The following is a 21,720-nucleotide window of genomic DNA, read 5'->3' on the forward strand; positions in this document are numbered from 1 at the left end:
AATTGAGAGCTTTGCCTTCCGGCTCAGCTCCTTCTTCACCACAACGGATCGATACAGCGTCCGCATTACTGAAGACGCCGCACCGATCCGCCTGTCGATCTTGCGACCCACTCTTCCCTCACTCGTGAACAAGACTCCGAGGTACTTGAACTCCTCCACTTGGGGCAGGGTCTCCTCCCCAATCCGGAGATGGCACTCCACCCTTTTCCGGGCGAGAACCATGGACTCTGTCTTGGAGGGGCTGATTCTCATCCCAGTCGCTTCACACTCGGCTGCAAACCGATCCAGTGAGAGCTGAAGATACTGGCCAGATGAAGCCATCAAGGCCACATATCATCTGCAAAAAACAGAGACCTAATCCTGCAGCCACCAAACCAGATCCACTCAACGCCTTGACTGCGCCTAGAAATTATGTCCATAAAAGTTATGAACAGAATCTGTGACAAAGGGCAGCCTTGGCGGAGTCCAACCCTCACTGGAAATGTGTCCGACTTACTGCCGGCAATGCGAACCAAGCTCTGACATTGATCATACAGGGAACAAACCGCCACAATCAGACTGAATACCCCATACTCTCTGAGCACTCCCCCCAGGACTTCCCGAGGGACACGGTCGAATGCCTTCTCCAAGTCCACAAAGCACATATAGACTGGTTGGGCAAACTCCCATGCACCCTCAAGGACCCTGCCGAGAGTATAGAGCTGGTCCACAGTTCCACGACCAGGACGAAAACCACACTGTTCCTCCTGAATCCGAGGTTCGACTATCAATAGACCTTACCGGGAAGGCTGAGGAGTGTGATCCCACGATAGTTGGAACACACCCTGATTACAAGAATTTTTAGGTAAAAAGTCCATATAATGTACTGAAAATATGGTCTGATTACAAGAACATTTGAAAAAGTATATGAATAAGAAGACATAATGAACCTTTTTGAGGCTCTTTGGACACAGATTACAGTTATAAATTGGGGTGTCTTTTCAACATTTTTAATTCTGATACTTGACCAATGTTGGAGCCTTGAATGTTGGCCGATACCAATTTTATTCAATCAAGATGTCAGAAGGAATATTATCAGATACATACTTGTATTAATTTGTAGCGTGGAATGTTAGAAAAGGTTTGATTAAGTGATATTAGTCAGAGAACCATGGTAGGTATGAAAAAACACTAACCTGACGGCTTAAAAGTACACACTTTTATTATTTTGTAGTGTGGAATTTTAGAAAATGTTTGATCAAGTGAAATTACTCAAGAGAACAAAAGTCGTTAAGAAAACATTAACCTTGAGCAGATTTACGCTTTTGAAGTAGAGAGTCAATTTGTGTTTTGGCGACATCTAGTGGCCAAAATAATTCATTTAAATAAGGGCATAATGCAGGAAGTTGTTAGTGGGTATACTTTCTAACATTCTTCTGCCTTGGAGACTCCGTATCTGTCTCTAATATACAACTATAATTATTTGATGTATTTGTTTTAGACTGCAATATTGTTCAATTAGAACACTGTAGCTGTTGTGCGGAGTACCTGCTAGCTCCTAGTGGCCTCCAGCCTACCATGTTTACATTTATTATAAGGTGCAATATGTAATAATTTCATGTCAAGTCATCATTAAATGGCCCTGATAGGTCAAAAGGCATTAATAAATCATGTTCTTTTTGAATATCTTTATAACTAATAACTGTAGTTCATGCTCATTTCAAAATTTGATTTACAGCCCCGAAATATTGTTATTGTTTTCATTTTGATGCCCCGCCCTCCACCGTTTGACCAATTAGAAAGTCTGTGAGTGTGTCACCAGGTTGCCAGTTACTGCCACTGGTAAAGTTACTAAACATGTCAGACTTTACTAAATCTAAAATGCATTGTTACGATTCTTTTCATTCATTTTTTTTCATTTATTTCAGGCAATGACATAAAAAAAAAAGTACAAAATTGACAACACATAATAATATAAATTAATACAGTGCAAAAGGTAATGTATAGTATGTAATGCATGATTGTCTAGTTTTGCCTGAAAGGGAGTGGGAAGAAGATAATTTACAGCCGAGTCATACCAAAGACTATAAAAATGGGACACATAACCTCCCTGCTTGGCACTCAGCAACAAAGGGTTGGAGTTGGGGGTTAAATCACCAAAATGATTCCCGGGCGCGGCGCCGCTGCTGCCCACTGCTCCCCAAGGGGATGGGACAAATGCAGAGGACAAATTTCACCACATCTAGTGTGTGTGAGACAATCATTGGTACTTTAATCTTTAATCTTTAATTTAATCCCACCCCCAGTTCTCCATTCAGTGATTATTCACATGAGTTTCACTCTTTGTTCAAGGATTATAATACAGATGTTGTATCATAGTGGCATTACCACAGGTAACAATAATTATTACACTGTAACAATAATTTGTATCAACAATGTAGGAATAATGAATATACCAACAATAGCAATAGACAACATAGCAATAATGGTAAGGAAACATTGAGCACATGTTAACACTTTGAGACAGAGTACAGCAGCAGGTCAAATTAAAGACCCTCATCTCTATATTTGAACCAGACCCTATGTTTGTATAATAGTTTAAATCGATTAATAGTTTGGCATTGCTTGTGTTGTAAGTCCAGTTTGTTCCATAGTTGTACTCCGCATACAGACACACAAAAACGTTTACGAGTGGTTTGAGCTCTCGGCAATAAGAAATATCCAAAGCCTCTCAAGATATGAGCCTGCACTCGTCTTATAAAAAAAAAACTTTGTAGATTAGGCGGCAATAATTTGTTAAATGCTTTATATAAGATTATTAATGTATTATATTTAACAAGGTCATCAAATTTGAGCAACTTTGATCGCATAAACAGATTATGAGTATGTTCTAAATAACCAACGTTGTGAATGATCCGCACTGCTCTTTTCTGTAATATGATCAGAGGATGAATTGTGTTGTGGTAAGTATTCTCCCATACTTCAACCCAGTATATAAGGTATGGGAGTACCAAGGTGCAGTATAGAATACGGAGTGCATTTTCATTGAGGTATCAATCAATCAATCAATCAATCAATGTTTATTTATATAGCCCTAAATCACAAAAGTCTCAAAGGGCTGCACAATAGTTTTGCTTTGTTTATAATTGAGAGGCTTTTGGAGATTTTTGTTTTAATGTCTGACATGAGGTTTCCATGATAGTTTACTATCAATTATTACTCCCAAAAATGTATTCTCATTTACGATTTCAATTTGGATACCATCAATACTTATTTTCTGTTCAGACGTTATGTTGCGATTTCCAAACATCACTGTCTTAGTTTTATTTATATTCAACGATATCATGAATTCTCAACTTATTCATGACCAAGCTAGGAACAAAACAAGGATTTGTATCGGGGATGCCTTTGAAAGATGGAGACGATTGAAGGCGGAGAAGATTTTTTCATCTGACGGCCAGCTTGCTAGTTTCCTCCTTGATAGGTAAGTAAGGCATTTACGTTTTCTTATTACTTGTAATAAATGGAAATGGACATTGCGTATGTAAACTATATTGTCAAATACTATGTGATCTTGTCTAATAAAGCTAGTATGTTCGTGCAACGAATGCTAGCCCGGTCAATGACACATCGACATATAGGCTAAAGTGGGGAAATATATCCCCGTTAGCCTGTATGTCGATGTGTCATCCAACTGACATGGCAACTGTTTAAATATTAACTGTCAGTTTGCTGTACTGTGCCAACTGTACTACTATATGAGTACGTATTTTCTATTGCTTCATTGAAAATAAAACAGCAAAGTCCATTTGGCTGTCATCTGTTTTAATTATGAGACACAATTGTGTCAAAGTCATGATTTTTCATTTCATGCTTGAAGTAATAAATTATTACTTTAAAAAAGTAGTTTTATACTTGTGAGTGTTGATGACACAGCTTTGCAACAGTTGATATTCTAGTTCCAAGCATGTTTTACTCAATATACTGTAGGTCATAAAATCTCAGCAACAAGCTGTAATATCTTACTGAGATCATTTAGGACTAAAACCGTTAAAACAAGTAAAACACTCTAACATAAAATCTGCTTAGTGAGAAGAATTATCATATCAGGCAGAAAATAAGCAAATATCACCCTTATTTGAGATATTTAATCTTACTTAGATTTCAGTTTTTGCAGCGCAGTCATGGAGAGTGGGAGGGGATTACAGAATTTTGACCGTGATTGCAGTACCATTTCTGGCCACATTACTACATATGTCACCTTTAAATGACTTGATTAAAATACAAGAAAAGACCAACCTTGTGTGCTAGCGGGAGGACATTCATGTGTCAGCAGGCGGTCTAGCTTTGCACAAGTAGACCCGCTGCAAGATGCAAGCCGGTATCATCCAATACAGTACTTGTTTTTAGCTGATATTTGATCGGGACACCCATATTTACAAACATTGTTAAAAAAAAGTCACGTATGCATAATAGGGGACATTTAAAGAAACATACACACAAAAATACACACAATCACACACGTCTTCTTTGCACTTTTCTTACCAAACATTGTGGTGATCGTGGCCACAGTCTCCAGTTCGAGATAATATGGTGGCTGCGTGTCCCTCAAAGCTCTGCACGTTCAGTGTGCCCTCAACGGAGGCCACATAGACTCTGGAGTGGTCCATGGGGCAAAACTTCATCCCTCCAATAGAGTCTCCAGGGCCATTCTGTGCACACACACACACACACACACACACACACACACACACACACACACACACACACACACACACATGCAAGTCTTTCATTGAGCACTTGTAGTCTAAAATGAGATGTTTAACCCATAGCCTGGCAAGGATACAACTAAAATAAAGTCTTGGCACAATACTATTTGGCATGATCACCAATGATGGGTTAATCCAATAAGCAAAAAAGTGAGCACCCGTTGAGAAAAAAAAAGAGGAACATTTCTATCAGCATGAATGAAGTGCTGCCATGCATACCTCTGAAGAAAATTTTCAAAATGAAGACTAAATTTTTTGCAGTTGGCTGCATTTCTACACCATATTTTACCTCTCGATTTTTTCTCCTCTACCAACCACTTTTGGCTGTCTTTTTGACACTTACATGTAGGGATGATGTTTGATAATAAATGATCGAGTTTGAGCCTATTATCGAATCCTCTTATCAAACCGATTCCTTATCGATTCTCTTATCGAATCCAGATAGGTTGTTGTATATGGAAAATAACACAATATTTGGTTTAACAAAAGCTCACTTTTATTTTATAAGAAAAAAATAAAATAAAATAAATAAATAAATATTGACTGTTACCCACCTAAAAAATAAAATAAATAAATATTGACTGTTGTTACCCAAAGTATATTAAGTGGGATTTTTCAGAAAAACAAATATATACAGTAACACAAAAACAACCTGTCTCTGTGATCACTATAGGTGTATAAATAATAATATAGTGTTAAATAAAATCAGTCCCTTGGGCACAAAACTGAAAATAATACAGCTCTCCAAAAAGTGCACTTCTGCTGCTATTGGAACATACTAACTACACACACATGCAGACAGCTAACAAACAATCCAAGACGTCTAATAAAGTTTCAAAGCAGATTAATCCATTTAGGCTCTTTATTGTTGTTGATCTTGCTTTGTCTTTTCCTATCTTTACTTTTGTCTTGCACTGCACTGTTATTTTTTTCATTTTTTAAAACTGAAATACACACAATGACAAATGTATAAGCTATGTGATTCAATTAACATACTGAAATTTAATACACAATATGTAAATATTAGCTTCACACAAATATACAGTACTATCATCAAACAAATACTTCTGAGTGTTGAAACTATTTCGATGGGGGAAATACACGACTGGCAGCCATTTTAAGTCCTCAAAACATCCATTGAAACAGTGCACAAAAATCGTTTTTCAATAAACATCTTAGTTTTAAATTTAACCACTTTCCACCTTAATATTGAGTTACATAAACAAGTTAAACAGTTTACTTACAGACTTATCTTTTCCAAGGCTTGTAAGAGCTAACACAACTTGTCTACTTCTCAATTGTCTCATGAACTGGACTGACTCGCCAACCCGGAAGTGGCCAGACTAATGACGCGTAGTATTTTCATATCGCCACAAGGTGTCAGTAAGAGTCTACAATCAAATGGGCATAACATTGCCCATTTGGGATTCGTTCCCAGGGATTCGAATGAAGAACAAACTCTTTTTCTTTACTATAGTGGTCTTGATAACGGGTACCGGTTCTCAAAAAGGGATTCGAGTCCGAGTATTCGGTTCTTTTCTTATCGAACAACCGGGAGAATCGGTTTCGAGCATCATCCCTACTTATATGTCCCATGTAATGTACCACAGAAATGTTAGGTTTTTGTTAGTAGATAAAGACAAAATAATGTCAAAATCCAACACCATCAACACATTAACACTAAATTAACTTTACAAATTTAGGCATATAAAATGTATGAATATATATTAATGAATATTAGACTTAGACAAACTTTAATGATCCACAAGGAAATTGTTCCACACAGTGGGTAGCAGCCTAAGAAAAGCAGTCCAGACTTCACCCTCTCCCCAGCCACTTCGTCCAGATCCTCCATGGGGATCCCGAGGCGTTCCCGGGACCAGCCAGGAGACATAGTCTCCCCAGCGTGTCCTGGGTCTTCCCCGAGGCCTCTTACCGGTCGGACGTGCCCTAAACACCTCCCCAAGGAGGCGTCCGGGGGCCATCCTGACCAGATGCCCGAACCACCTCATCTGGCTCCTCTCCATGTGGAGGAGCAGAGGCTGCCACCCGATGGGAGGAAACTCATTTCGGCCACTTGTACCCGTGATCGTGTCCTTTCGGTCATAACCCTAAGCCAGGGGTCGGCATCCCAAAACATTGAAAGAGCCATATTGGACCAAAAATACAAAAAACAAATCTGTCTGATGCCGCAAAAATTAAAAGTGGTATATAAGTCTTATAATGAAGGCAACACATTAGCTATAATAGCCTACTATGAAAATGACTATGTGTCACAGGCTGAAGCAAATCTTCGTTGACAAAAATGTTGAAATGTAATACTTATTCTACACATTTTTACATTAGAAAACATTAATAAATCAGAGGCTACTCAGAAGGTGAGATAACTCCTAGAAAACACTGGCTTTTAATGGCCAAAGGTATAGATGTGTGTGTCCAAGGTAAAGGAAACGTCAGGCTGTCTTCTTCTAATGGATTTATCACAAACTTTGCAAGCTGGGTAACATTTGCTGTGGTCTGGAACAACATGGCACACAAACAACTATCTGAAATGCAGCCAATATTACACACAGATCATGTGTCATGAGACATGCAAAACTAAATTATATACAAAGAGGATACAAGTAAAGGATATTAAATGAGCTCAAATATACCAACAAATGAGGCATAATGATAATAATCATAATAATAATAATAATGGATTAGATTTTATATCACGCTTTTCTATTATTAGATACTCAAAGCGCTCACAGAGAAGTGGGAACCCATCATTCATTCACACCTGGACCTGCACTATGTACATACAGCTAGCCTAAATAGCATGTTAGCATCGATTAGCTTGCAGTCATGCACTGACCAAATATGCCTGATTAGCCCTCCAACGAGTCAATAAAATCAACAAAGCGCACCTTTGTGCATTCACGCACAGTACATTATAAAACCCTTGGTGGACAAAATGAGACAAAGGAGTGGAAGATTTTACATGTAAACAAACTAGAACCGCCGAAATTAATAGGACAAAACGGTGTTCACCAAACACGGTCATCAGTGAAGCATACACACAAACATATTAAACTGTGGTAGTTCTAACAATTGGGAAGGTTAAAGTCATGTTTTTCCTCAAACAAAATACATACTAAAACCAAAAAATTATTTTCCCCCCATCCTTTTCCATTTTCAATCCTTTTTTAAAAATGCTCCAGGGAGCTACTAGGTCGGCACTAAAGAGCCGCATGTTTTTATTTTTGATTGATTGAGACTTTTATTAGTAGACTGCACAGTACAGTACATATTCCCTACAATTGACCACTTAATGGTAACACCCGAATAAGTTTTTCAACTTGTTTAAGTCGGGGTCCACGTTAATGTGGCTCGAGAGCTGCGGGTTGCTGACCTCAGCCCTAAGCTCATGACCATAGGTGAGGATGGGAACATAGATCGACCGGTAAACTGAGAACTTTGTCTTCCGGCTCAGCTCCTTCTTTAAACCACGAGAGATCGGTACGCGGATTTCCACGTTTTCACTGAAATTTCACATGAAGGATCTGACCGACAACATCTGCACTGCATTCTTACTTTTGTGAGTCTGAGGAGGCAAACACTGTTAAAGTTTTCCCACTGAAATCACAGTGTTGTGGTACCACATAGATGATGAGTGGGGTTTAACTTCTTATCTGTAACTGAGTCTACGGCGCTCATCTGATCAGAGAACCAGCAGCAGGCTGTCAATCAATCCATAGTCTTCTAACAATAGCAACATTAATAATAATGCTCACTGAAAGCAGGCTTACCCCTTGAATCATCATCCTTTTGGTGGGGAGCTCATAGTCCCACAGATTAATGTCACCACCTTTGGAGGCCACGGCCAGCGTGGTGGGATGAGTGGGATGCCACTCCAAGGAGGTGATTCTGCGATCAAAGGGGCTGGTGGCTGCGTGGAATAGGTAGGATGAGAGCGAGCGGACAAAAGGCTCCTGGAGACACTGAAAATACACAAGAACAGGACAGGAAATAAAGCTAGCTCATGCAGAAACAACAAGGATCTCAGTGAGGTAACAAAATACAATTTAAAAATATCAGCCGAGGTTGAAGGGGACCTTTTTGAGGGGTTCAGGGGGCATTGCCCTCTAAAGTTGAATACATTTGACCAGTTTTAAGATGTTTTGGAAGGCATTTCCTACATAGAAATTCTGTAAAAACCCAAGAACACTTACCAATGTTTTTTTAATCCATTAGATGTTACAACATCTCTTTTTCATGACTGAACCACACAATCAGTAGTTCATTGTTTTTGTTGAGAAAATATCTTGAAACATGTACTACATCCGTAGTTTATTTCATTAGTTCAATGTTTTGTATGCTTTGAGAAAATCTCTTCACTACATCACTACATGAGATATGAGGGCTATACTCGATAACAAATATTATAATTGTAAAAACTCAAATATTTTGTCGAACTGGTGAGTCACATAGCATCGTCATGAATGTAAGATTGCATTTATGGTATCTGCTACAAGTTCTAATAGAATAGAATAGAATAGAAAGTACTTTATTGATCCCTGGGGGAAATTCAGCACCACAGTTTGCTCACAATAGACAATAAATACTATACAGAATTATTCACATGTACACATATGCATTATACAGTCTGATGGCTGTCGGTATGAAGGACCTCCTGTGTCGTTCCGTGTGCATTTTGGGAGTCTGAGCCTTCCACTGAACGTGCTCATTCTCTCTGCCAGGTCCGAGTGTAGTGGGTGGGAGGTGTTGTCCTTAATGGCTAGGAGCTTTGCTAGACTTCTCCTCTGACACCACCGCCAGAGAGTCTAGCTCCACTCCCACCACTTTACTGGCCTTCTTTACCAGCTTGTCCAGTCTGTTTGCGTCCCTCGCTCTCAGTCCGCTGTCCCAGCAGGCTACGGCATACAAGAAGGTGCCCGCCACCACCGACTCGTAGAACATCTTCAACATCTTTGTACAGACGTTGAAGGATCCTAGCCTCCTGAGGAAGTAGAGGCGGCTCTGTCCCTTCTTGCAGAGTGCCTCAGCGTGTTTTGACCCATTCAGCTTGTTGTCGATGTGTACTCCCAGGTATTTATAATCCTCAACCATGTCCACATCGACCCCACTGATGGAAACAGGGGTCACCGGAGTACTCTTCCTCCTTCCCAGGTCCACAACCAGCTCCTTGGTCTTCATCACATTAAGCTGGAGGTGGTTATTTCCACACCATGTGACAAAGTCCTCCACCAGTGCCCTGTATTCCTCATCATCGCCATCCTGAATGCCCCCCACTATCGCAGAGTCATCAGAAAACTTCTGAAGGTGGCAGGACCCTGACTGATAGTGGAAATCGGTGGTGTAGATGGTGAAGAGGAAGGGGGAGAGGACTGTGCCCTGCGGGGCCCCGGTGTTGCTGACCTGTCTGTCAGACACACAGTCCTGCAGTCGCACGTACTGTGGCCTGTCAGTCAGGTAATCAACAACCCAGGACACCAAGGGGGTCTCCACCTGCATAGTCTCTAACTTCACACCCAGTAGCCCAGGCCGTATGGTATCGAAAGCACTGGAGATGTCAAAAAACATGACCCTCACACTGCTCGCAGGCTTGTCTAGGTGGGTGTGGGCTTGGTTCAGCAGGTAGATGACTGCGTCCTCCACTCCCAGTCGGGGCTGGTAGGCGAATTGGAGTGGGTCCAGGTGGGGCTTGATCGTCGGGCGTAGTTGTTCCAGGACCAACCTCTCTGTGGTCTTCATGATATGGGAGGTTAGAGCCACCGGCCTGTAGTCCTTTGACGTGCTGGGTCGCGTGCACTTGGGGATGGGGGCCACACATGAGGTTTTCCACAGTGTGGGGACTTTCTGATTTCTAATTACAACATGAAGCTTTTTATTGCAAGTAATCTTAATAAATTCATGATTACACTGTAATGACGGCGGTAATATGAAGGAGGCAGAATGACATATTTGTTTTCACAAAACTAGCACTGTATAGCTAACAGGCAGCGCGACACACAGGCTGTCTATGGGGTGCCGAATGTAAAAGTTTCTCAGATTTAACTCACTTTTCTCTATATGTTAAATGTAAACCTAAATCTTAAAGGCCTACTGAAACCCACTACTACCGACCACGCAGTCTGATAGTTTATATATCAATGATGAAATCTTAACATTGCAACACATGCCAATACGGCCGGGTTAACTTATAAAGTGCAATTTTAAATTTCCCGCGAAACTTCCGGTTGAAAACGTCTATGTATGATGACGTTTGCGCGTGACGTCGATGGTTGAAACGGAAGTATTCGGACACAATGTATCCCAATACAAACAGCTCTGTTTTCATCGCAAAATTCCACAGTATTCTGGACATCTGTGTTGGTGAATCTTTTGCAATTTGTTTAATGAACAATGGAGACTGCAAAGAAGAAAGCTGTAGGTGTGATCGGTGTATTAGCGGCTGGCTGCAGCAACACAACCAGGAGGACTTTGACTTGGATAGCAGACGCGCTATCCGACGCTAGCCGCCGACCGCAACGATGATCGGGTGAAGTCCTTCGTCGCGCCGTCGATCGCTGGAACGCAGGTGAGCATGGGTGTTGATGAGCAGATGAGGGCTGGCGTAGGTGGAGCGCTAATGTTTTTATCATAGCTCTGACGAGGTCCCGTAGCTAAGTTAGCTTCAATGGCGTTGTTAGCAACAGCATTGCTAGGCTTCGACAGGCGGCACAGCATTAACCATGTGGTTACAGGTCCAGTGTTTGGTTCGGTGTCTCCTGATAGTAGTATTGTTGATTTTCTGTCTATCCTTCCAGTCAGGGGCTTATTTCTTTTGTTTCTATCTGCATTTAAGCACGATGCTATCACGTTAGCTCCGTAGCTAAACACAACATAAACACTACAGAACAAATTCCCAGAATTCCCTTCAGCACCAACTCTTTCGGGACGCTACAATATAAACAAACGTCAATGGTGCATCTACACCTAACATCCACTGTAATGATACCAAGTACAGGAGCGTATCCAGTCGATACTACTATGATTACATCGATATTTTTTAGCATCGCAAAATCTTCTTTAGTTTTTTTTTACATTTATATTATGTTTATATGGTCAGGAAATATGTCCCTAGACACATGAGGACTTTGAATATGACCAATGTATGATCCTGTAACGACTTGGTATCGGATTAATACCCAAATTTGCGGTATCATCCAAAACTAAAGTAAAGTATCAAACAACAGAAGAATACGTGATTATTACATTTTAACAGAAGTGCATATGTCAGCAGACTAATTAGTAGCCTTTGTTTGTTTACTTACTACTAAAAGACAAGTTGTCTAGTATGTTTACTATTTTATTTAAGGACAAAATTGCAATAAGAAACATGTGTAATGTTTAAGGAAGCGAACAAAAGTGGCAGATCCAGATTAGTGTCTGCATTCAGGATTTTTTTTTTGTTTTAAGGTATATTTACTATTAAGAGATAGACAGTGCAGACCTCCTAGGCTCTGAGTTTTGTTGTTTTTTTATTTATCATGAGAAATATGTAAAGTATCAACACTGCTGAAGTTCATCCTCTTTGCTGACGATACAACCATTACATGTGCAGGTGACCACATGAAGCAACTTCTGGCCTCTGTAACTGAGGAGATGATCAAGTTAAAATTTGGTTTAATACCAACAAATTGTCTCTGAATTTAAAGAAGAAGAAAAATGGTAAAACTATGGCATAAGAGGTGTTTCACAACAGTGGTTAAGTAGTTATTTAAGTAATAGATCTCAATATGTGGAAATTAATAAGACTAAATCACAGCCAAGAAGAGTAAGTTGTGGGGTGCCACGAGGCTCGGTATTGGGACCTAAGTTATTTATACTATATTTAAATGATATTTGTTCAGTATCTAATAAATTGAAATGTATTATGTTTGCAGATGATACAAATGTATATTGTTCAGGTGAAGACTTGAAGGAAGTGTTGAGGGTAATAGAGGTTGAGTTGATTCAGCTAAAAAAAATGGTTGGATATTAATAAGTGATCATTAAATGATAAGAAAACTAAGTGTATGGTGTTTAGTGGTGCAAGGACAAATTGTGAAGCAAAATTAAAATTAAATCAAGTGGAAATTGATAGAGTATATCAAACTAAATTCTTGGGAATAATAATTGATCATAAATTATGTTGGAAACCACATATTGAATATATAAAGGGAAAAATATCCAAATCCATTGCTATTCTTTATAAAGTAAGACACATGCTGAATAAGAAATGTCTGCATATGTTATATTATTCTTTTATTTTTCCATATTTAACATATTGTGTTGAAGTTTGGGGAAATGTTTATAAAACAAACGTAGACCCAATAATTAAACTTAAAAAAGGGTCATTAGAATAATACACAAAGCGTGCTACTATGAACATACCAATTCATTATTTATAAGTTCTAATGTGTTAAAATGTTTAGATATTGTGTTTTTAAAAACAATGGAAATTATGTTTCGAGTAAAGAACAACAGCCTTCCAGCTTGTATTCTTAGGTTATTTCAATTAAGAGGAGAAAACTATAATTCACGGGGGATATTGATTTTTGAAATAGGTAAAGCAAGAACGAATATAAAATACAGATGTATTTCAGTTTTAGGAGTTAAATGGTGGAACAAGCTCAGTGATGAACTGAAGACATGTACTTCTTTGTTAAGGTTTAAGAAAACATTGAAAGGGGAAATAATTGAAAATTATAAAATATAGCAACGATTACTTTCATCCCATTGATTTTTTCTTCTTTTTAACGTTGATGTCCTAGGTAATCTTATTTTCAGTGAAGGTATAGGATAGGCAAATATAAGCCTTGGCTTCAGCCTATTCCTTTTTTGGTCATGCTTTTTCTTTTCTTTTCTTTTTGTGTGTAAAAGTGTATGATTGTTATATATGTATAATTTGTACTCTTAAACTGGTCACACAAAATGGTTGATGGTTGATGGTTGATTATATGACCGAAATAAACTTATTTCATTCATTCATTCAAAGACCAAAATCATGCTCTTTAGCAATCGCAAAAGTAATATACCCATCAGGATTGTTATTGATGATACACCAATAGAATATGTTCAACAAAATTCCTTTTTAGGAGTGGTAATAGATGAAAATATCTCATATAAATTACCCGAGGACAAAAGTTGCTAAATGTGTTGGAATGATGAGGAGATCATGTCATTTATTGAACACCAATGCTCTGCTGTTATTGTATCATTCATTTATTATGTCATATTTAAATTATTGTGTGGAAGTCTGGGGAAATTGTTATAAATCCCATCTACAGCCTTTAGTCACTCTAATGAAAAAGGCCATTAGGATTGTGTCCAATGTTCACTACAGACATCATTTAAGTCCACTATTCATGGAGTTAAAGCAACTTAAACTGCACGATGTGATCAACTTTAAAACTGCTCAAATTATGTTTAGGGCATCCCAAAACTCTCTACCATCCAATATACAGAACCTATTTCAGGATAGAGATGCTCACCATAGTTACAGTCTTAGAGGAAACAACAAATTATATTTGCCTAAATTTAGAACAACTTTAAAATCAATGTGCATTTCAGTGCGTGGAGTCACTCTGTGGAACAACTTAGGGGACGAGTTAAAAACCTGTTCTAACATGATTCAAATTAAAAGACTGTTTAAAAAATAAGTACTGAAGAAGTACGAGGAGGACAGAGAGTGATGCCCTCAGCACAGAGCGATGGGAGAGAGGTGTGTGATCAGGGAGTGTCTGGGCCTGTGTGTGTGTGTATATGTGTGTGTTTTGTCTCGTCTTGTCTTGTCTCAGAGTAACAGTGGTACTATTGTATTGTTAGTGTACAGGAGCTTTTCTTGTTTTTGTTTGTATAGTATTGTTCTTGTATTATATTGTTTATGTTAAATGTGGAATGAGTGAGAGGGTTGGGATATTATAAGCATCTGCTTCATCCAAGCCTGTACCGAGGATGTCGTTGTGGCTTGTGCAGCCCTTTGAGACACTTGTGATTTAGGGCTATATAAATAAACATTGATTGATTGATTGAACCCCTTTTCAAGCCTTGCATAAATGTCTCTGCCAAAATGTTAAAAAAAAAAGCGTTGTTGTACTGTACAGGTTTGAAATAAATACTTCAATTCAATTCAATTACATACTGTTTCGTTAAACGTTCACATCACTTTGGGGCAGTGTGGCGGTTTTAAAATGTGCTACATAAATAAAACATTGACAGTCATGTGCAGCACCACTCTTACCTGTCTCAGATGAGAGTGCAGACTTTGTCCCAGAGTGTTCTTGTAGATGTAGTGCAGTATGCTGCCATGTGCACGTTTCCTCTGGGTTGCAGTGGGCTTGACAGGAGACCCTGCAGACAAACCCTCAGTCAACACCCCTCACACTCCTCAAACGCGTTGCTTGCACAATGCACACCTGTTTCTGCTTCTTTCTTGTCTCGTAGTTTCCTGCAGAGCGTTGCAGAGTTTTCTCCAGCTCGTTTCTTTACCTTAGCCTTTCTGGATTCAGGGGCGGGCGACTTCGATCGTCTGCTGTTCATGTCTAAATTTGAAAAAAGACGTTGACTTGACATGGTCATAAACACAACAGCACACATTCTAAACAATATGTCACACTTGCATCAAAACCTCTTGCAGCTCACCTGTGACGTTTGGCGTTTGGAATCGCAGCTTAAAAAGAAATTAGCAACGTTTACACAACAGCACTCCACTTAGGTTTGGTTTTATACAATAGCTGTTTTGTAACTTATGAGCTACCAAGGTTGACAGATAGGTGGCAGTGCTGGACCATTAGCCAATAAATGCCCATAGCCGAAATGAACGGACGAGTTTGGTCAATTCAAAAATAGATTAGTGTAACCGAGGGTTTATAAATGTCGCCTATACTGTATGAAACTACAAAATAACAAACACGGAGGCTCCAGTTTACACGAGGAACACCTTTATTTACCTTCTTTCAAAATCCTCCGCTCCACTACAACGTGTCATCACTTCCGCTCTTTGCGCCTTCAAAATAAGAGCTCAAGGGATATACTGTATAACAGCGTATAACAGGAACTTAACATCACAAAAGAGGAAATCCCATAAAAATAGGTTACATTAGTAAGTTCACACAATGTATTTAAAAATGAACACATATAAATGTATATAAAAAAGCAACTAATGAGTTTGGTACCGGCCTTCAATTAAAAGTATTGGCTTTATACATGTATTTACTTATGAACATGTACAATCAGAATCAGAATCAGAATACCTTTATTGTCATTGTATGGAAACAACGACATAGTCAGTGCTTTTAAAACAAACCTACATGAAATAGTGTTAAGACAACAACAATAATAAAACAAATTAAAATTTAAAAACATAATAAAATGTTAAAAAAAACATATTGCACAGTAGATCTTTATCAGAGGTAAGCAAGTAATAAAGTGGTGAGTGTTCAGGTAAGTGCAGAGTTTAGGGCAGGGGTCGGCAACCCAAAATGTTGAAAGAGCCATATTGGAGCAAAAATACAAAAACAAATTTGTCTGGAGCCGCAACAAATTAAAAGCCATATTACATACAAATAGTGTGTCATGAGATATACATAGAATTGAGATGACTTAAAGGAAACTAAATGAGCTCAAATATAGCTACAAATGAGGCATAATGATGCAATATGTACATATAGCTAGCCTAAATAGCATGTTAGCATCGATTAGCTTGCAGTCAGTGACCAAATATGTCTGATTAGCACTCCACACAAGTCAATAACATCAACAAAACTCACCTTTGTGCATTCACGCCCAACGTTAAAAGTGTGGTGGACAAAATGAGACAGAAAAAGAAGTGGCATAAAACACGTCCTAGAAAGTCGGACAAAGTTATACATGTAACAACTAAGGTGAGTTCAAGGACCGCCAAAATTAGTAGGACAAAACGGCGCTTGCCAAAAACTCGCATGTTTAATACAAACAGTGTGATTTATAACAATTAGGGAGGTTTGTGTCATGTTTGTCCTCCTACAGAAACCATATTAAAACAAAACAAAAAAATTTTTCCCCTCATCTTTTTCCATTTTTCATACATTTTTAAAAAAGTTTCAGAGAGCCACTAGGGCGGCGCTAAAGAGCCGCATGCGGCTCTAGAGCCGCGGGTTGCCGACCCCTGGTTTAGGGCAATAACAGCTCTAGGATAGAAACTGTTTTTCAGTCTATTTGTCCTTGCTTTGATGGTCTTATAGCGCCTCCCTGAGGGCAAGAGTTCAAGCCAGTGGTGACCTGGGTGGGATGAGTCCTTGAGGATGCTGTTTGCTCTCCTGCTGCAGTGTCTCTTATGTAGGTCCTCTAGAGATGTAAGAGGACATGCATTAATCTTCTGGGCCGTAAGTCAGTATTGACTCAACGGAGCAGCGATAGTAGGACAGGAGCAGGTTATCAGCCAGATCTATTTTCCTCAGCCTTCTCAGAAAATACAGTCTTTGCTGACCTTTTTCTGGAGTGCAGTGGTGTTGCTTTTCCAGGTCGTGTTGCTTGAGATGTTCACGCCCAAGAACTTGCACTCTGAGACCCTTTCCAACTCCTCTCCCATGATGTAGAATGTGTAAATGGGACAAAACAAACAACATGTTTACTTGACCCAATTCCTGGGAAACTTATCAAGGAGCTTTTTGTATTATTAGGTCCATCAGTGTTAAATATTATAAACTTATCACTTTCCTCTGGCACTGTTCCCCTAGCATTCAAAAAAGCGGTTATTCATCCTCTACTCAAAAGACCTAACCTCGATCCTGACCTCATGGTAAACTACCGGCCGGTGTCCCACCTTCCGTTTATCTCGAAAATCCTCGAAAAAATTGTCGCACAGCAGCTAAATGAACACTTAGCGTCTAACAATCTCTGTGAACCTTTTCAATCCGGTTTCAGGGCAAATCACTCTATGGAGACAGCCCTCGCAAAAATGACTAATGATCTATTGCTAACGATGGATTCTGATGCTTCATCTATGTTGCTGCTTCTTGATCTTAGCGCCGCTTTTGATACTGTTGATCATAATATTTTATTAGAGCGTATCAAAACGCGTATTGGGATGTCAGACTTAGCCTTGTCTTTGTTTAACTCTTATCTTACTGACAGGATGCAGTGTGTCTCCCATAACAATGTGACCTCGGACTATGTTAAGGTAACATGCGGAGTTCCCCAGGGTTCGGTTCTTTGCCCTGCACTCTTTAGTATTTACATGCTGCCGCTAGGTGACATCATACGCAAATACGGTGCTAGCTTTCACTGTTATGCTGATGACACCCAACTCTACATGCCCCTAAAGCTGACCAACACGCCGGATTGTAGTCAGCTGGAGGCGTGTCTTAATGAAATTAAACAATGGATGTCCGCTAACTTTTTGCAACTCAACGCTAAGAAAACGGAAATGCTGATTATCGGTCCTGCTCAACACCGACATCTATTTAATAATACCACCTTAACATTTGACAACCAAACAATTAAACAAGGCGACTCGGTAAATAATCTGGGTATTATCTTCCACCCAACTCTCTCGTTTGAGTCACACATTAAGAGTGTTACTAAAACGGCCTTCTTTCATCTCCGTAATATCGCTAAAATCCGTTCCATTTTGTCCACAAGTGATGCTGAGATCATTATCCATGCGTTCGTTACATTTCGTCTGTAACGTTTTATTTTCGGGCCTCCCTATGTCTAGCATTAAAAGATTACAGATGGTACAAAATGCGGCTGCTAGACTTTTGACAAAAACAAGAAAGTTTGATCATATTACGCCTATACTGGCTCACTTGCACTGGCTTCCTGTGCACCTAAGATGCGACTTTAAGGTTTTACTACTTACGTATAAAATACTACACGGTCAAGCTCCTGCCTATCTTGCCGATTGTATTGTACCATATGTCCCGGCAAGAAATCTGCGTTCAAAGAACTCCGGCTTATTAGTGATTCCCAGAGCCCAAAAAAAGTCTGCGGGCTATAGAGCGTTTTCTATTCGGGCTCCAATACTATGGAATGCCCTCCCGGTAAAAGTTAGGGATGCTACCTCAGTAGAAGCATTTAAGTCTCATCTTAAAACTCATTTGTATACTTTAGCCTTTAAATAGACTCCCTTTTTAGACCAGTTCATCTGCCGTTTCTTTTCTTTTCTTTTCTACTCTGCTCCCAACCCAGGGTGGACTGCTAGCCTGTCCATCGGATGGGGACATCTCTACGCTGCTGACCCGTCTCCGCTCGGGATGGTTCCTGCTGGCCCCACTATGGACTGGACTTTCGCTGATGTGTTGGACTTTCACAATATTATGTCAGACCCACTCGACATCCATTACTTTCGGTCTCCCCTAGAGGGGGGGGGGGGGGGGGGGGGGGGTGTCCTCTCCAAGGTTTCTCATAGTCATTCACATAGACGTCCCACTGGGGTGAGTATTCCTTGCCCGTATGTGGGCTCTGTACCAAGGATGTCGTTGTGGCTTGTACAGCCCTTTGAGACACTTGTGATTTAGGGCTATATAAATAAACATTGATTGATTGATTGATTGATTGATGTAGAAGGGCTGGATGAGCTCAGTGATTTACTAATATTATCTAAAAAAAAAAGTTAAGCGTTAGCATTGGCGAAACTTAAATCAGATTATTTAGTGAAAATCACACATATTCACATTTTACGGTCTAAAAAAAACCAAACACTTCCGTTTTTTGCTGGCGAGGTAAAAACATTAAACCGAGATTCGCTGAGAAACAAGGGTGTGGAGATGTCCCAATTCTCTATAGAAGAGATCACATTTGGTATTTTTATAAACGACTGTAACATAGAAATGTTGGTCAACATTATTATGCTACAGGCAAAATGTTTTCTACATAAATGTCGATTTATGAAAGTAAGGCCTACATTTTCTAATTGGCTCAATGGGTTACAATTACAAATAGATGGTTTGATGTCAATAAATTATTGTTAAATGTGAAAAAAACAAAGTTTATGATTTTTTGTAAAAGGAAAAGTGAGGAAACGATCAAACTGTCAATAGGTGGAATTGATATTGAAAGGGTTTCTGAACTTAGATTTTTAGGAGTGATACTGGATGACGGTTTGACATGGAAATCTCATATTGCACATGTACGGAAAAAGATGTCTAAGAGTATTTTTATATTAAACAAGGTAAAATATGTGTTAGATTACAGGGCAATGCGTATATTGTATTACTGTATATTGCCATATATCAGCTACTGTGTGGAAGTGTGGGGGAACACATATAAGAGTAACATAAAGTGTGGGGGAACACATATAAGAGTAACATAAAGTGTGGGGGAACACATAAGAACACATATAAGAGTAACATAAAGTGTGGGGGAACACATAAGAACACATATAAGAGTAACATAAAGTGTGGGGGAACACATAAGAACACATATAAGAGTAACAAAGTGTGGGGGAACACATAAGAACACATAAGAGTAACATAAAGTGTGGGGGAACACATAAGAACACATAAGAGTAACATAAAGTGTGGGGGAACACATAAGAACACATATAAGAGTAAAATAAAGTGTGGGGGAACACATAAGAACACATATAAGAGTAACATAAAGTGTGGGGGAACACATAAGAACACATATAAGAGTAACATAAAGTGTAGGGGAACACATAAGAACACATATAAGAGTAACAAAGTGTGGGGGAACACATATAAGAGTAACATAAAGTGTGGGGGAACACATATAAGAGTAACATAAAAGCACTGTATCAACTACAGAAAAGAGCTATAAGGATTATTCATAAAGTAGATTACTTAGAACACACTAACATATTATTTATTAATTCTGGTTTATTGAAACTACAGGAGCTAGTAAAGTTACAGACATTATGTGTCATTTTTAAGGCTAAAAGTAAAAAATTACCAGCAAATTTACAAAAAATGTTTGTCATCACTTCTGAGAATGAAGAGCGCAGAAGAAAAGGTCATTTCAAACATCAGTATTCAAGGACATCTTTAAAACCAATGTGTTTATCAGTGGTGGGGGTTAAACTATGGAATTCTCTTTATAATGAGATAAAAGACTGTACACATATATTCCAATTGAAAAAAACTATATATAGATAGAACAATAAGATCATATGGACAGCCATAAGTGTTTAAATTTTGCTTAATATTTATTAATTTACTTGTTTTTTTGTCTGTTTTTTTATTTGTTTTGTATCATCCCGTGAGGTGTATATTACTTTTTTTGTTCGGTTTGTACTTCATGAAGTTTTGCACTTGTTGTGTTTTTTTGTTTGTTTTTCATTATATTTGGATATATTTGTTTTGTTTGTATGATATCCATTGAATAAGACTATGTATTATGTTGAAGAGGGCAGGAAAATATAAGATTTTTCTTCATCCTGCTCCTTCTCAGGCATTGGTGTGTAAATGTGTGTTTAGTTTCTGAGGTTTAATTGTCTATTGATCAAAGATGCACATCAATGAAGGAGATAAATAAAAAAATGAAAATGAAATTATCAATCAAATATTGGAGAATGATTAAGAGTACAAAAACCCTTAAATTTATATATTTGTTGAAAACATTTGAAGTGATTTAGGTAGCCCTTTTTGTCTTTATTTTATTTTATTTTATATTAAAAAAAATTATTGTTAGAATTATTACTTTCTGTACTTGCTTTTGTTTTGTTTTTTTTATGTTGAAAGTGCCTTGACTTTTGTGTGAATTATAAATGTATGTTTGTTGTTCAATAAAAAACAAAACAAAAAAAAAAGACAACCTTAAACCGGAAACGGAATTACGTAATCAAAAACAAATTGCTGTGATTGGCTGAGACTGGCGCATTTTGAATACGTCCTTTAGTTTGAACACAGGCGGGGAAGGAGTGAACATCGTCAAACAGAACGTTCCAGCCAAAATGAACAGGCAAGCGTAAGTAAAAATAATAATGACTCTGTTGACTCAATGT

General features: G+C 38.7%; 2 protein-coding genes across 5 annotated transcripts in view; one reads left to right on the top strand and one right to left on the bottom strand.

Moving 5' to 3' along the window:
- The window catches only part of ddb2 (damage-specific DNA binding protein 2), a 38,189-nt gene extending 21,604 nt beyond the window's left edge, over positions 1-16,585 (bottom strand). Inside the window, exons 1-5 of one of the 3 annotated variants that reach the window (XM_062061080.1) lie at positions 16,547-16,585; positions 15,194-15,319; positions 15,019-15,128; positions 8,540-8,731; positions 4,525-4,691 (exon numbers count right to left, since the gene is read on the bottom strand). In XM_062061080.1, coding sequence (XP_061917064.1) covers positions 4,525-4,691; positions 8,540-8,731; positions 15,019-15,128; positions 15,194-15,319; positions 16,547-16,556 — 605 coding nt within the window. In that variant the 5' untranslated portion in view covers positions 16,557-16,585. Of the gene's footprint in view, positions 1-4,524; positions 4,692-8,539; positions 8,732-15,018; positions 15,129-15,193; positions 15,320-15,397; positions 15,762-16,546 lie in introns of those variants that run through there. The other 2 variants (XM_062061082.1, XM_062061081.1) reach the window with 2 other exon arrangements.
- A 5,006-nt stretch (positions 16,586-21,591) lies between these two features.
- kif23 (kinesin family member 23) overlaps positions 21,592-21,720 on the top strand; it is a 36,717-nt gene continuing 36,588 nt past the window's right edge. The window contains exon 1 of one of the 2 annotated variants that reach the window (XM_062061083.1): positions 21,592-21,683. In XM_062061083.1, coding sequence (XP_061917067.1) covers positions 21,670-21,683 — 14 coding nt within the window. In that variant the 5' untranslated portion in view covers positions 21,592-21,669. The remainder of the gene's footprint in view (positions 21,684-21,720) is intronic. The other variant, XM_062061084.1, reaches the window with a different exon arrangement.

This window comes from Entelurus aequoreus, linkage group LG10 (genome assembly GCF_033978785.1).
Source record: "Entelurus aequoreus isolate RoL-2023_Sb linkage group LG10, RoL_Eaeq_v1.1, whole genome shotgun sequence".
In the NCBI taxonomy this organism is placed as follows: Eukaryota; Metazoa; Chordata; class Actinopteri; order Syngnathiformes; family Syngnathidae; genus Entelurus; species Entelurus aequoreus.